This window comes from Gorilla gorilla, chromosome 2, assembly GCF_029281585.2.
Source record: "Gorilla gorilla gorilla isolate KB3781 chromosome 2, NHGRI_mGorGor1-v2.1_pri, whole genome shotgun sequence".
Taxonomy (NCBI): Eukaryota; Metazoa; Chordata; class Mammalia; order Primates; family Hominidae; genus Gorilla; species Gorilla gorilla.
The window spans coordinates 24,711,719-24,724,528 of NC_086017.1; the positions used below are offsets into that span (position 1 = coordinate 24,711,719).

Below are 12,810 nucleotides of genomic sequence, written 5' to 3' on the forward strand. Positions count from 1 at the left end.
GACCTGCTGGACCCACGACCACTTCCTGCTTCTCGAGTCCTTTCCTCCCCGGGTTTCTGTGGTATACTCTTTCCCACTTCCCTCCCATCTCTCTGTCCCTTCTCTGTCTGTGTTGGTGGCCTCCCATCCTCCACTGCTCCATAAACGTCAGAGCTTCTCAGGACTCAGTCCTGGGTCCCCTTCCCTTCTCTCTTTATGCCCTTTCCCCTATCTCTGCCTGCTGGAAACACCCACTCCTCTGTTCTGAGCTCCAGACCCATTTATTCAGCTGCCTCCCAAATAGACAAAGACCCCTGTCCTGGGCAACTGATGTCCTAATGAGAGAGACAGACAGTACGTATGTAGGCATGGATATGTAATTCCAGGTAGCAACTGGGGCTCCTCAAAAATACATTAGGGCCAAGGACTGGAGAATTCATTCATCTAATCCAAGAACTATTTATTGAGCACCTACTATGTACCAGGTCCCATGCTGGATGCTGGAGATGCAGCAGTAAATCGAACAGCAAACTCAATGACACTGTAGAGCTTACACCCTAGACAAGCAAATAAGAAAGCCAAAAGATAATGTCTGTTAAGAACTCTTAAGAAAAATAAAGCAAGTTAAGGAGACAGAGGGAACAGGGCTGCTGTGTTAGCGATCAGGGAAGACCTCTCTGAGGAGGCGGCATTGGACAGAGATCTCAGTAAAGCAAGGACATGAGCCATATGAAGATCTGAAGAGAGTGCCAGGCAGAGGGAACAGCAAGTACAAAGGCCCTGGGGTAGGAACAAGCTTGGCACGTTCAAGAAAGCCATCATGGCCAGAATAGAATGAGCAGATGGAAGAGCAGTCACTGGGGAGGGGCTGGAGGATGTGGAGCCTGGAGAGTATGAATGCACTACAGGTTCCACACAACACACTCGGCTGTGCTGATTGCCATGTCTGTCGCCCCCAGTGGGCTGTGATGGATTCACCTTGTTGTGTCTGTCTCCAAGGCATGGCCCAGTGCCAGGCAGGTGCTCAATGGGTATCTGTTGGATAAGTGAGGGACAAGCAGCTGTGGCAGCAATGCTGACAGTGGTCCTGGGGGCCTGGTTTCATGCTAATGTGGTATTGTGATGGGGCCAGCAGGGGAGAGAGGGTAGATGCTTCATTCTTCCAACTCTGGCAAGAGAGGGGGTGGCCACAGTTGTGGGCAGGAGGGGCTGACCTCACCAGTAGCTGACTCCTGGCTCTTATCCTGCCAACAGACTATTTAAACAACCTTTGTCCGGACTCCGCCGAGTACGACAACACACAGGGTGAGTCCAGCGTGAATGCAGAGGGAGGTACTCAAGCCTGCTCTGCCTCCTTGCGCCAAAGCCTGGACCCTGCCCCAATTCCAAGGCCCAGGATATAGTCCCCTCCCCACCAGCTGGGTGGGTTCTGCATATGACACGTCTGGGACTTCTGTGAGAGCCCGCAGTTCTTCTGAGATGGGTCCCCCGTCACCTCAGCTGTGGGGACATCCTAAGACGGGAGGACATCCCATCAGAGGCGATGGGGGAGTCACCAGAATTTGGTGATAGGAGGGGTGGTGCCAGGTCTGAAAAGCTCACCACAGTTTCCCTGTTTCCTCCCAATTCGATGTGGCTGTCCCTGTGTATCACCTGCCAGGGTGGTCACTATTATAACATACTCAGTTTACAGCCAGGGAAACTGAGGCATGCGTGACAGTGGTCAAATCACTGTCAAGGTCACCTAGGCAGTAGTGGCTAAGCTGGGCTTGAGGCCTGTGACCTGACACTACAGTGGGGAAAATTGATGCCCCTCTTGCAATGGCCCAACTCCTGCTCTGTGTCCCTCCCCAGGTGCGCTGAGCCTCATCTCCAAAGTCACAGACCGTGCCAACGACAGCATGGAGCAAGGGGTGAGTGCGGCCTGGCGGCCCCCTTCCTCAGACACAGGTTCCAGGCACCTCCCCACCAGCTCCGGTCAGCCTTCTGATGCCCCACTCCTAGGGGCTGCAGGCAACCATCTCTCTTGTGGGACTCTGCAGAGAGCCGTGGGTTCTGGCTCTGACTCTTGATGTGTGACCTCAGGCACTGTGTGCCCCTCTGCGCCTCCAGTTCACTGTTCAAACAGTGAGAGGGGCTGCAGACTTGTGGAGACCTGATAAGCAATGCCCCGACTGTGGTCTGAGGCCACCCCCATCAGCACCTGCGGTGCTTTGTAAACTCCTAGTTCCTGGGCACACGTTAGATCCTCCCAGTCAGAGCTTCTGCATGTAGGATCTAGAGAGCTGCATTTTTAACAAGCACCCTGGGTAAATGTTAGGACCACAGAAGTTTGAGAATCACTAGTCCACTAGAATACGTGGCTCTAAGCACAGATCCGATTCTGACTGTGTGACTCTGTCTGCTAGAGGGCAGAGTTGATCCCGCATCCCAGCTCCATTCAGGTGGTCACCACATGCTCACTGTCCTGCTAAGCTGTAGGCATGCCAGCGCTCTGTGTTGACAATGGTTCCAAGCCCGAGTCCTAGGTCACTGGAAAAGAGTTCAGTGACCAGGTAGTCACATCTTCTGCAGGCACAGAAGGGAGATGATGGCCATGTGTGCCGAGGAGGTGCTATGCTTTGCTGTGGCAGAGACACAGGGTGTGTGTACAGTGAGTCATCCACAGGCAGAAGAGGAAGGGAAATTGCATTTATTGGACACCTGCTATGTGTCAGACCTTGTGCTGTGTTGGGGAGTGAAGATACAAGCCCTTGAGGAAACCTCCGCTTAGTGGAGTAATTAAATATGTGGATGCAAATGACCATGATAGATGTCATGGGAGAGAATGCCACAGGGTTCAGAGAAGGGAGGTGGCCCTACCAGCCGAGGTTGCCAGAAGAGATGATACGGGCCAGGTGTGGTGGCTCACGCCTGTAATCCCAGCACTTTGGGAGGCCGAGGCAGGTGGATCACTTGAGGTCAGGAGTTCAAGACCAGCCTGGCCAACATGATGAAACCCTGTGTCTATTAAAAATACAAAACTTAGCCAGGTGTGGTGGCACACACCTTTAGTCCCAGCTATTTGGGAGGCTGAGGCTAGAGAATCGCTTGAACCTGGGAGGCGGAGGTTGCAGTGACCCGACACCATGGCACTGCACTCCAGCCTGGGTGACAGAGTGAGATTCCATCTTAAAAAAAAAAAAAAAGTTGACCTGGAGTTGTCCCCATAGGGAGGATTTGCACACATGCCAGGAAGGCAGAGAGAGAAAAGGGGTGATAGGAAGAGGGGCTGGCCTGGGCAAAGACATGGAGGTTGGATGGTTTATGTTGGAGTTCAGAGAGCCACCTGCTAGGTGGCTAGGTGTTGGGGACAGGATGGCAAGGTAGCATCAGAGTCCAGGGAGAGAGGTCGGGCTGGCTGGTGAAGGGTAGACTGAGAGTGGAGGCTGAATCAGCTAGGTGTGAATACACAGGCCAGTTTCCGGGCCATTTTCCGTGTGGGTCAGACATGCCCTTTTAATCTTTAAGGTCCTCTCTTCTCTCACTCTGCTCTGCACTGACCTCCCTGCCCCTCCTCATTTTGGCATCTTGTACATACAGTGAGAGTCCCTCAACACAGCCAAAAACTAGAGGTGCTTTGGGGTCCAGCACCCTGTCGAGGAATAGCAGCAGATGGGCTGGGTTCTCCACATTTCCCTTTAGCCGGGGCTGCCTCTGCTTCCAGAGAGAAAAACTAGGTCAGGCAGGGATACATCTTCCCTCCTACGGGGAGCTTGCACACACAGCCCCACCCAGAGGAGGAACCGGAGCAGCCGACGGCCAGACACCCTCTTGGCTTTCTCCAAGGCTGAAGTTGGGCGCTGTGCTGGGAAGCAGGGGCCAGCTGTGGACAGCTGCACCAGGCCTGCTCTGGACCAGAGGCCCCTAGCCCATGCCTGCTTGGATTGGGGAGGAGCTCTGCCTGGGACATTTACTCTTTTGCAGTTTGGAGGTATTAAGCACATTCACATTGTCATGCAACTGTCATCCCATTCATCTCCAGAACTTCTCTTCCCAGACTGAAACTCTCTCCCCATTAAACTCTAACTCCTCATTCCAGTCTGCACCCCAGCCCCTGGTAACCATCATTCTGCTTTCTGAATAGACTTTATTTTTTAAAACAATGTTTAAAAACAATGTTAAATTTACAGAAAAGATTGAGAAGATAGTACTGAGAGTCCCCATGTGTCCCCCACACAGTGTTCTCTGTTATGAACATCTTTTTTTTTTTAAATTATACTTTAAGTTTTAGGGTACATGTGCACATTGTGCAGGTTAGTTACATATGTATACATGTGCCATGCTGGTGCGCTGCACCCACTAACTCGTCATCTAGCATTAGGTTTATCTCCCAGTGCTATCCCTCCCCACTCCCCCCACCCCACAACAGTCCCCAGAGTGTGATGTTCCCCTTCCTGTGTCCATGTGATCTCATTGTTCAATTCCCACCTATGAGTGAGAATATGCGGTGTTTGGTTTTTTGTTCTTGCGATAGTTTACTGAGAATGATGATTTCCAGTTTCATCCACGTCCCTACAAAGGACATGAACTCATCATTTTTTATGGCTGCATAGTATTCCATGGTATATTAATATGCTACATCTGTTACATTAACGCACAAATATTGGTAATGGGATTATTAACCGAAGACCCTAGCTCATTCAGATTTCCTTAGTTTTGCCTGGTGTCTTGTTCTAGGGTCCCATCCAGGACCCCACATGCTGTTCAGTGGTCCTGTTTCCTTAGGCTCCCCTTGACTGCAGTAGTTTCTCATTTTCCTTGCTTTTGATGAGCTTGACAGTTTTCAGGAGTACTGGTCAGGTATATGGCAGGACGCCCTTCTGGTGGAAATATCTGGTGTTTTTCTCATGATTAGACTGGGTATATGGCTATTTGGGAAGAGGCTCACAGAGCAAGGTACTTTTCATCCCATCATATGAAGGGCATATACTAGCAACAGGATTTACCACTGTTGATGTTGACCTTGGTCACCTGGCTGAAGTCACTTAGTGGCAGGTTTCTCCACTGTGAAGCTGCTCTGTCTCACCCCTGCCTTTTCCATGCCCTTTGGAAGAAAGTCAGTTTGTGCAGCCCATTCTTAGGAGCGGGGGGTTATGCTCCCTCCTCTTGAGGGCACCGTATCTACCTAGGTTATGTGGAATTCCTCTGCCTGGGAGATTTGTCTCTTCTCCCTCATTGGCTAGTGTATCTAGTCATTATATATAAAGAAGTCATTTATATCAGTATGGACTGTTATAATCCAACACTTCCTTATTTATTTTATTTCTCAAATTATTTCAGCTTTGGCTATTCGGAGCGTTTTCAGTTGGTTTCTGTGCCCTTTTCACATGGTGTCATCAATATAGATTTCAGGGTGTGTGTGTGTGTGTGTGTGTGTTTGTGTGTGTTTGTGTTTTGAGAACTTCCTTACTTTCTGGCAGTGCAAGGTGCTCCAGGATCACTCACCTTGTGTATTTCCTGCCCCAGTCTTAGAATCAATCATTTCTCCATGGAGCCCTGATTGCATTAATTGGATAATAATACTAACAGCCAAGATACAGGCATTAGGTGCACTTACTGGTATGTGGTATCATTTCTTTTACATCTCCTTAGCTGACAGCAAAGAAATATATGTGCATACCAGCTTTTGCATATACCCATATCTGTAGATATTTCCATGCATAACCATCTGTATCTGAATATTAAACTAACCATGAGTTTTATTTTATTTTTTTGTAGAGATCGAGGTCCCACTATTTTGCCCAGGCTGGTGTCAAGCAGTCCTCTTGCCTCAGCCTTCCAAACTGCTGGGATTATAGGCATGAGCCAACATGGCTGGCCTTTATTTATTTTTATTTTATTGTATTTTATGTATTTGTTTTTTACCATGAGTTTTTGCCAATGTTTCCCATTCTAATCATGACCACACTAGCCTCCTCCCTTGCTTATCTGTAAATTCTCACTCCAACAGTGAGAAGCCTCGTTCCTACCACCCATTAATTTAATTGTTCAATTTACCTTAATTTGTGGAAGATATTTTTCCTGGGTGTAGAAACCTGGATGGACAGTTTTTCTTTGCTGCCACTCCACTGTCTTCTGGTGTACATCGTTTCTGGTGGAAAGTCTGCTGTGATACTCATGAGTATCTGTCTTTGTGTAATGTGTCCCTTTTCTCTGGCTGCCTTTAAGATCTTCTCTTTTGATTTGATTTTGGGAAGTTTGGCTGTGATGTGTCTGTGTGTGTGTTGTGGGGGATGGGGTGCTCTTTATCCAGTTGTGATTCTTGAGCTTCTTGGATCTGTGGTTTGTTGTCATTCATTAATTTTGGGAAATCCTCTTGGATGCTCTGTTCTTTTTCCCTGCTCTTTGTGTTTCAGTATGGATCATCTCCACTGATCTGTCTTCAAGCTCATAGAGTCTTTCCTCAGCTGTGTTCTGTTTGCTGCTAAACCTGTCAAAGGAATTCTTTGTTTCTGATACTGATTTTTTACTTTCAAAATTTCCATTGGATGCTCATGTATGGTTTCTATCTCTGCCAGAATCCTCCGTCTGCTTGCGGGTGGTGTTCACCTTTCCCACCAGGTCCTTTTACCCACCAATCAGAGCTACTTCAAGGTCTGATGGCTCGGACACCTGTGTCCCTTCTCACTCTGGTTTGATGGAATGCTTTCTCCTCTTGAAAATGAGGTGGGGTTGGGGAGTTTTTTGCTTGCATTTTTGTGTTCCTCATAACTTGTTATTGGAGGCCAGGCATTATGTGTAGAAGCGCTGTAGAGACTGAGATAAATCGTATTTACCCCTCAAGGTGGGGTAAGCCTCTTTTTTGGTCATGGCTGTTCACGGTAGGGTACAGGGCAGTCGGGTCAGTCCAGTCGGCACCTGATCTGGGTTTGGGTTTTGCTGCCATGTCATCAACCTTCAGTGACTGCCAGGCTTCATGCTTCTCCCGTGGGTGCTGCTGTGACCTGTGGGGTAGGTCAGAGAGCTTTTCTTTCATTCCTGCTCCATATTCAGCTTTTAGCCCTCCCTGCACCACAGGAGGGCCCTCTCCCCATGTTCTTGCCCTTCTCAGAGGCAGGCTACTGCCCTGTATTACTCAGTGCCGGGCTTATGGTGGGCACATGCCTACATCTGAAGCAGGGCCTGTGAGCCGGGCTCTCACAGCATTCCTGTCCCTCCCCTCCATGGCGGCTGAGCTCTGTGGCTCTGTGGCTGGCCTTAGACAGGTTTCTGGCCATCCCCCAGCAAGGTATTGGTGCATAGTACTGGGTCCAAGGGGTTATCGCCCCCCTCCTAGGGTGCAGCTTTTGCTCTCTTTCCCTAGAGGAGCAGACCTTTGCCTGGGCTGTGGGGGTGGGAGGTCTCCTGGCCTCCTCCTGGAACTGAAGCTTTGCATGAGAGAAGGCCTGAGGAAGTGGGCAGGGCTTTGCATGTGGCCCCACCTTGCCACTGCCTTTCTCGTGGGCACGTGGCAGAGACTCGTGGATGAGAGCTTGCAAGTGAGGACAGATTCCCTCGGGTCTGCAGCTCCCCATTACTCTAAACTGGCACCAGCCCACACTTGTCCTTTAAGAATTCATTAACATTTTCGCCACTTTCTTCTTACCTTCCTTTACATCAGCCACCTCTGCCTCCTGTGTGTCACCAAAGGTGCAGCAGTTCCTGCATCTCATTCCTTTGTGGACGGGCTTGCCAGGTGGAAGCCAGTTCACTCGGTTGCCTTGTGACCCCAGCTCTCCCACAGGCTGAAGCATAGTTATGATTTTGAAGGTTATCTGGCTTTTTCACACTACAATGAGAGCAGTGTTCTCTTGTACTTCCTACATCTTAAGTGGAAATGGAACCACAATTACTCATTTTTTACTACATAGGATTTTATGCCCAAAACCATAGATAATGGAAAGGACTTTTCAGGGCAAATTCTCTACCCACAATGCTCACCTTACAACTTTAGAACCTGCCCTGTGTAAGGTTCAAGGGGCACCTGCCCACAGGGTGGGCGCTTGTTGTATCTAGGATTGTGGGGTGCTGTGCAGAGGAGACAGGGGGCTGTTACTTTACATTTTGTGGCTAACCCAGTGAGGTACTGACAAGACACACTTACTTTTCTAACCACGAGGCTCCACAGAGTGTGGATCCAGTTTCCTCTGCAGGTGCTGTGTTCTATGGGCTACAAGCCAGGAGGGCCTGAGGCCAGCCTTGGGTCCGGTGAAGTCCCCATGCTCCAGACCTCATGAGGGACGTAGGCTTAGAGAGCGTAGGAGCAGTTGTCCAGAGAAACACAGGGATGCTGGACAGCACAGTGAGGCCAGGCAGCCGGCTCCACAGCGCACAGAGCCATGGTGGTGGCTCCCTGCAGACCCAGGCTCGGGTCCCAGTCCTGCCTTGTACAGGAGGTTGGATTTGGGGCAGGCCTTTCCGGGCTTCATTTTTGTCTGAAACAGAAGCAATGCCATGCCTTACAGAGAAGATAAGATGCCTGGAAGGGGCCCTGATCATCTCTCCCTCACCCCATTCCCACCCACAGGAAAACCTGCAGAAGCTGGTCCACATTGAGCACAGCGTCCGGGGCCAAGGGGATCTCCTCCAGCCAGGAAGGGTGAGTGCCGCCACCATGGGTAGGGGCAGAGGGTGGCTGGGCGAGGCTCCGATAAGCCCCATTGTTCACTGGGCTGGCCCCAGACAGGCCTGGCTGCAGGTGCTGTCTACCCGTGGAGGGCAGGCAGGCGGGTGGGCGTGGGCTCACTGGATTCTCCTGGCCGCAGCCCTAGGCTGCCTTCCCTGGGGTTCTCCACCCCATGTGTTGCCTGCAGAGCAGTTAAAGACTCAGTGCCAGGTTTTTTTCGTGTTGCCTGTGGCTCTCCTCACCTCCAAGAAGAGGAAGCACCAAATATTTTCAGTGCAGAGTTGCTGGGAAAACAGAAAATGATCTCCCAAGAGCAAGCCCCTAGAAATTTTCTTAAAAATAACATTCTTGAGGAGATAAATCCACTCTCTTTAAAGCTTCCAAATGGAAAATGTAAAACTCAGCTTAAAAACAGTAAAAAATGTTCATTACCAGTTGTGCTCCATAAAGGACAAGAGACAAAGGAATGAAAGTACATGCTCAGGGGAATTTTACTCAAGATTAGCAGGTGTCTCATGGGACTGAGATTCTGTAAAGTTACATTTAGTGATCATGAGTTTGGTAAATTGTTTCTTAAACATCTATTTGTATCTCCAGAATTAAGGGGGCTATAGCAGCTGTTCCCAGGTCTTCAGCTGTCTTAGTAGACCTTCCGAGGCTCTGTTAAGAATGGACTCCTCGTGGGTACAAACCAAGGAGGGAGTCATGGCTTGGACCACCCAGAATCCTGAAAGACACAGTCTTGAGCACCGTGATCCCAAACGTTGAAATCCCAAAAGATCAAAATCCCAAAAATATAATTCTGGAAAAAATAATTTAGAAAAATATTTTAAAGATATTTATATTTTTAAAAGGGGAATTTATGGGGCCGGGTGTGGTGGCTCATGCCTGTAATCCCAGCACTTTGGGAGGCTGAGGCGGGCGGATCACAAGGTCAGGAGTTCGAGATCAGTCTGGCTAGCATAGTGAAACCCCTTCTCTACTAAAAATACAAAAAATTAGCCAGATGTGGTGGCCTGTAGTCCCAGCTACTCGGGAGGCTGAGGCAGGATAATCGCTTAAACCCAGGAGGCAGAGGTTGCAGTGAGCCGAGATCGCGCCATTGCACTCCAGCCCGGGCGACAGTGCGAGACTCCGTCCCAAAAGAATAAATAAATAAATAAAAATAATAAATAAAAAGGGAATTTATTTATTCATTCATTCATTCATTCATTCATTCTTTTGAGCTGGAGTTTAGCTCTTGTTGCCTAGGCTGGATTGCGATCTCGGCTCACTGCAACCTCCGCCTCCCCGGTTCAAGCAATTCTCCTGCCTCAGCCTTCCGAATAGCTGGGATTACAGGCATGTGCCACCACGCCTGGCTAATTTTGTATTTTTAGTAGAGACTGGGTTTCTCCATGTTGGTCAGGCTGGTCTCAAACTCCCGACCTCAGGTGATCAGCCCACCTCAGCCTCCCAAAGTGCTGGGATTACAGGCGTGAGCCACTGTGCCCAGTGGGAATTTATTTAAGAAACATAAAAACACAACAGAATACTTCATAGGCCACTTTATACAATAAAATAGGCACTACGAACATACATAATTTTGCAAGCATAAATGCTGCTGTGTGCTAACAATAGTTCCATGGGTCAAACAGTCATGAGCACACAAACCATATTCATAAAAAAGAAGGTCAAACAGGGAAATGGATCAGTGTATGTCACTATGGTTAGTAATTGTATGCACCCAGCCTTATAACTGTGGTCATCTGAAATACCATGACAGATAACCGAAGTCTTTTGATGAGCTCAGTTAAAAACTGTGATGGGTCACCACAGTGTATGCAGCCACCCACAGAGCAAAGATCTCAGGAAATTTTATCTTTCACAAATGCAAATGCACAAAGAGGATATCTCTATTCATTGAGGAAGTTTGTGTTTTTAAGTACATACACAGTGCTTACACACAAATTCAACATTGTGATAATGCACTTTTCTTTTCTTTTCTTTTTTTTTTTTTTTTTGGAGACAGAGTCTTGCTCTGTTGCCCAGACTGGAGTGCAGAGTGCAGTGGCTATCTAGACTCACTGCAACCTCCGCCTCCTGGGTTCAAATGATTCTTCTGCCTCAGCCTCCCGAGTAGCTGGGACTACAGGCACGCACCACCACACCCATCTAATTTTTGTATTTTTAGTAGAGACAGAGTTTCACCATATTGGCCAGGCTGGTTTTGAACTCCTGACCTCGTGATCTGCCCGCCTCAGCCTCCCAAAGTGCTGGGATTACAGGCGTGAGCCACCACGCCTGGTTGTGATAATGCACTTTACATGAAGCCAAATTTGCAAAAAAATAAAAATAAAAAATACATAAAATGAATTAGAACCCTGTAAAAGTCTGTATACAATTTATACCTCCAGTATTGGAAATGATGCAGAATGTAATACAGAGCATGGTGAATTGCTTTGCCAGGTTTCCAGGTGTTCCTCAATCCAGTCAAGTTGATGCCTAAAAATTAACCATCACAAGTCCAACGCTTGTCAACTTGGCACCCGCACACATCTCCTTAAATCATACTTAATTTCCAAACAAAGACAATAACAGGGTAATAATTCCACCTAACATAATGCAGCTCTCCTGTGATTGTGATTTTCAGAATTTTGTGAGTGTTTTGTTTTTTGAGACAGGGTCTTAGTAAGTTGCCCAGGCTGGTCTTGGACTCCTGAGCTCAAGTGATCCTTTCAACTGTGTCTTAGGCTACAGACTCACATCATGGCACCCAGCCTGATTTTTGGAATTTTTGATGTTAAGGATTTTAGACTTCTGAGATTTAGACTTTAGGGATTATGACATTCAGGGTGGTGTCTTTCAGGACTATGATCCAAGCCCTGCTCTAGCATATACAGCACCTCTCTCATGAGCAGGCATTTATCTGCTAGCTGCTCTCGGGTTCTCTGGGAGGCTTTATGATTTAAGTTTCCACTCAGGGGCCTCCCCTGCACCCTTGTCTGGGATTCAGGGGGCATCAGCCTGACCGCCAAGTTCTGCTTCTCTCCCCACAGGAGTTTCTGAAGGAAGGGACGCTGATGAAAGTAACAGGGAAAAACAGACGGCCCCGGCACCTATTTCTGGTAAGTGCCTGGTCCCCAAGCCCACCTCAGGAACTGCCAAGTTCTATGAGGTTTTCTAGGGCCATTATTCAAGGACAAGTGGAAGAGGGTGAGAGGAGAATAGAACAGAGCAGACATTTGTGGGGGAGGATCATTCTGGACAGCTGAGAGCTTCACCCTTGGACGCCACGCCCACCACTCATTTGTTATTTGAATGATTTTGAGTGGAACGTTGGCAAGATGTAGTTACCCACATCCCCACCTTAAATATCTGTCAACCACCTTATCTAATGCTCAGAGAACTGAGGTCCAGAAAGGAAAGTCGCTGTAGCTAGGCCTCCCAGGGGGATGGTGGCAGAAGCCCAGGAGGAGCCAAGTGTTGTGACCCAAGTCCAGCACTTTCTCTACTGTGCGGGAGACAGGATGTAATATAATATTTTTGCTTATGGACAACTGGAGTCTTCCATACCAGGGAGTGTCCAGGCCTAGGGTATAGCTTTATCGGCCTTAGTGGCTGTTGAGTGCCCCAATCCTGAGACCCCCAAGTGGCCATGCCTTTTAAGCCCTCTGCTGGGCACAGTTTTTCTCTTGCTCCTGCATTTCTGCTTTCATTCCTTGTTCCTGTCCACCATGGCTGCCTCTCCCAGCTTCCTCATACTTCGTCAGAGCACCGTGTGCAGTGGGAGAGACAGGCTGTGGTAAGAGTCTACGAGCTCTCTCTGTTCCAGGCGTTGACTGAGCACCTCGTGTGTGCTGGTGCTGGAAACAAAGAAAGAAAAATCCCAGGTCTTGCCCTCAGCCTTCAGAGTCCAATGGGAGGGAGAAGCAAGCAGACAGCCCATTGTAAATGCAGAGTTATGAGCGTGATATGGAGGGATCTCGGGTGCCGTGGAAGCAAAGAGGACTAAGGAGGGCCGGGGGTGAAGAGAAGAGGAGCCACAGCCACGGCAGCGCCGCCGTGTCTGGAGTGTCTGCTGGGTGCGCACACTGTGCTCAGTGTTTCATATGTTTTCTGAAGAAAATTCTACCCGAGTTCAGCCCTGGAGGAAGGATGGGAGTTTGGCAGGTGCACCAAGGAAGGGCATTTCAGGAGAGGTA

General features: G+C 48.8%; 1 protein-coding gene across 1 annotated transcript in view; it reads left to right on the forward strand.

Annotated features, from left to right (window-relative positions):
- FGD5 (FYVE, RhoGEF and PH domain containing 5) overlaps positions 1-12,810 on the forward strand; it is a 124,215-nt gene that overhangs the window by 88,631 nt on the left and 22,774 nt on the right. Inside the window, exons 9-12 of the mRNA XM_031009545.3 lie at positions 1,234-1,284; positions 1,834-1,892; positions 8,528-8,599; positions 11,665-11,733. Of these exons, the coding sequence (XP_030865405.3) occupies positions 1,234-1,284; positions 1,834-1,892; positions 8,528-8,599; positions 11,665-11,733 (251 nt within the window). The remainder of the gene's footprint in view (positions 1-1,233; positions 1,285-1,833; positions 1,893-8,527; positions 8,600-11,664; positions 11,734-12,810) is intronic.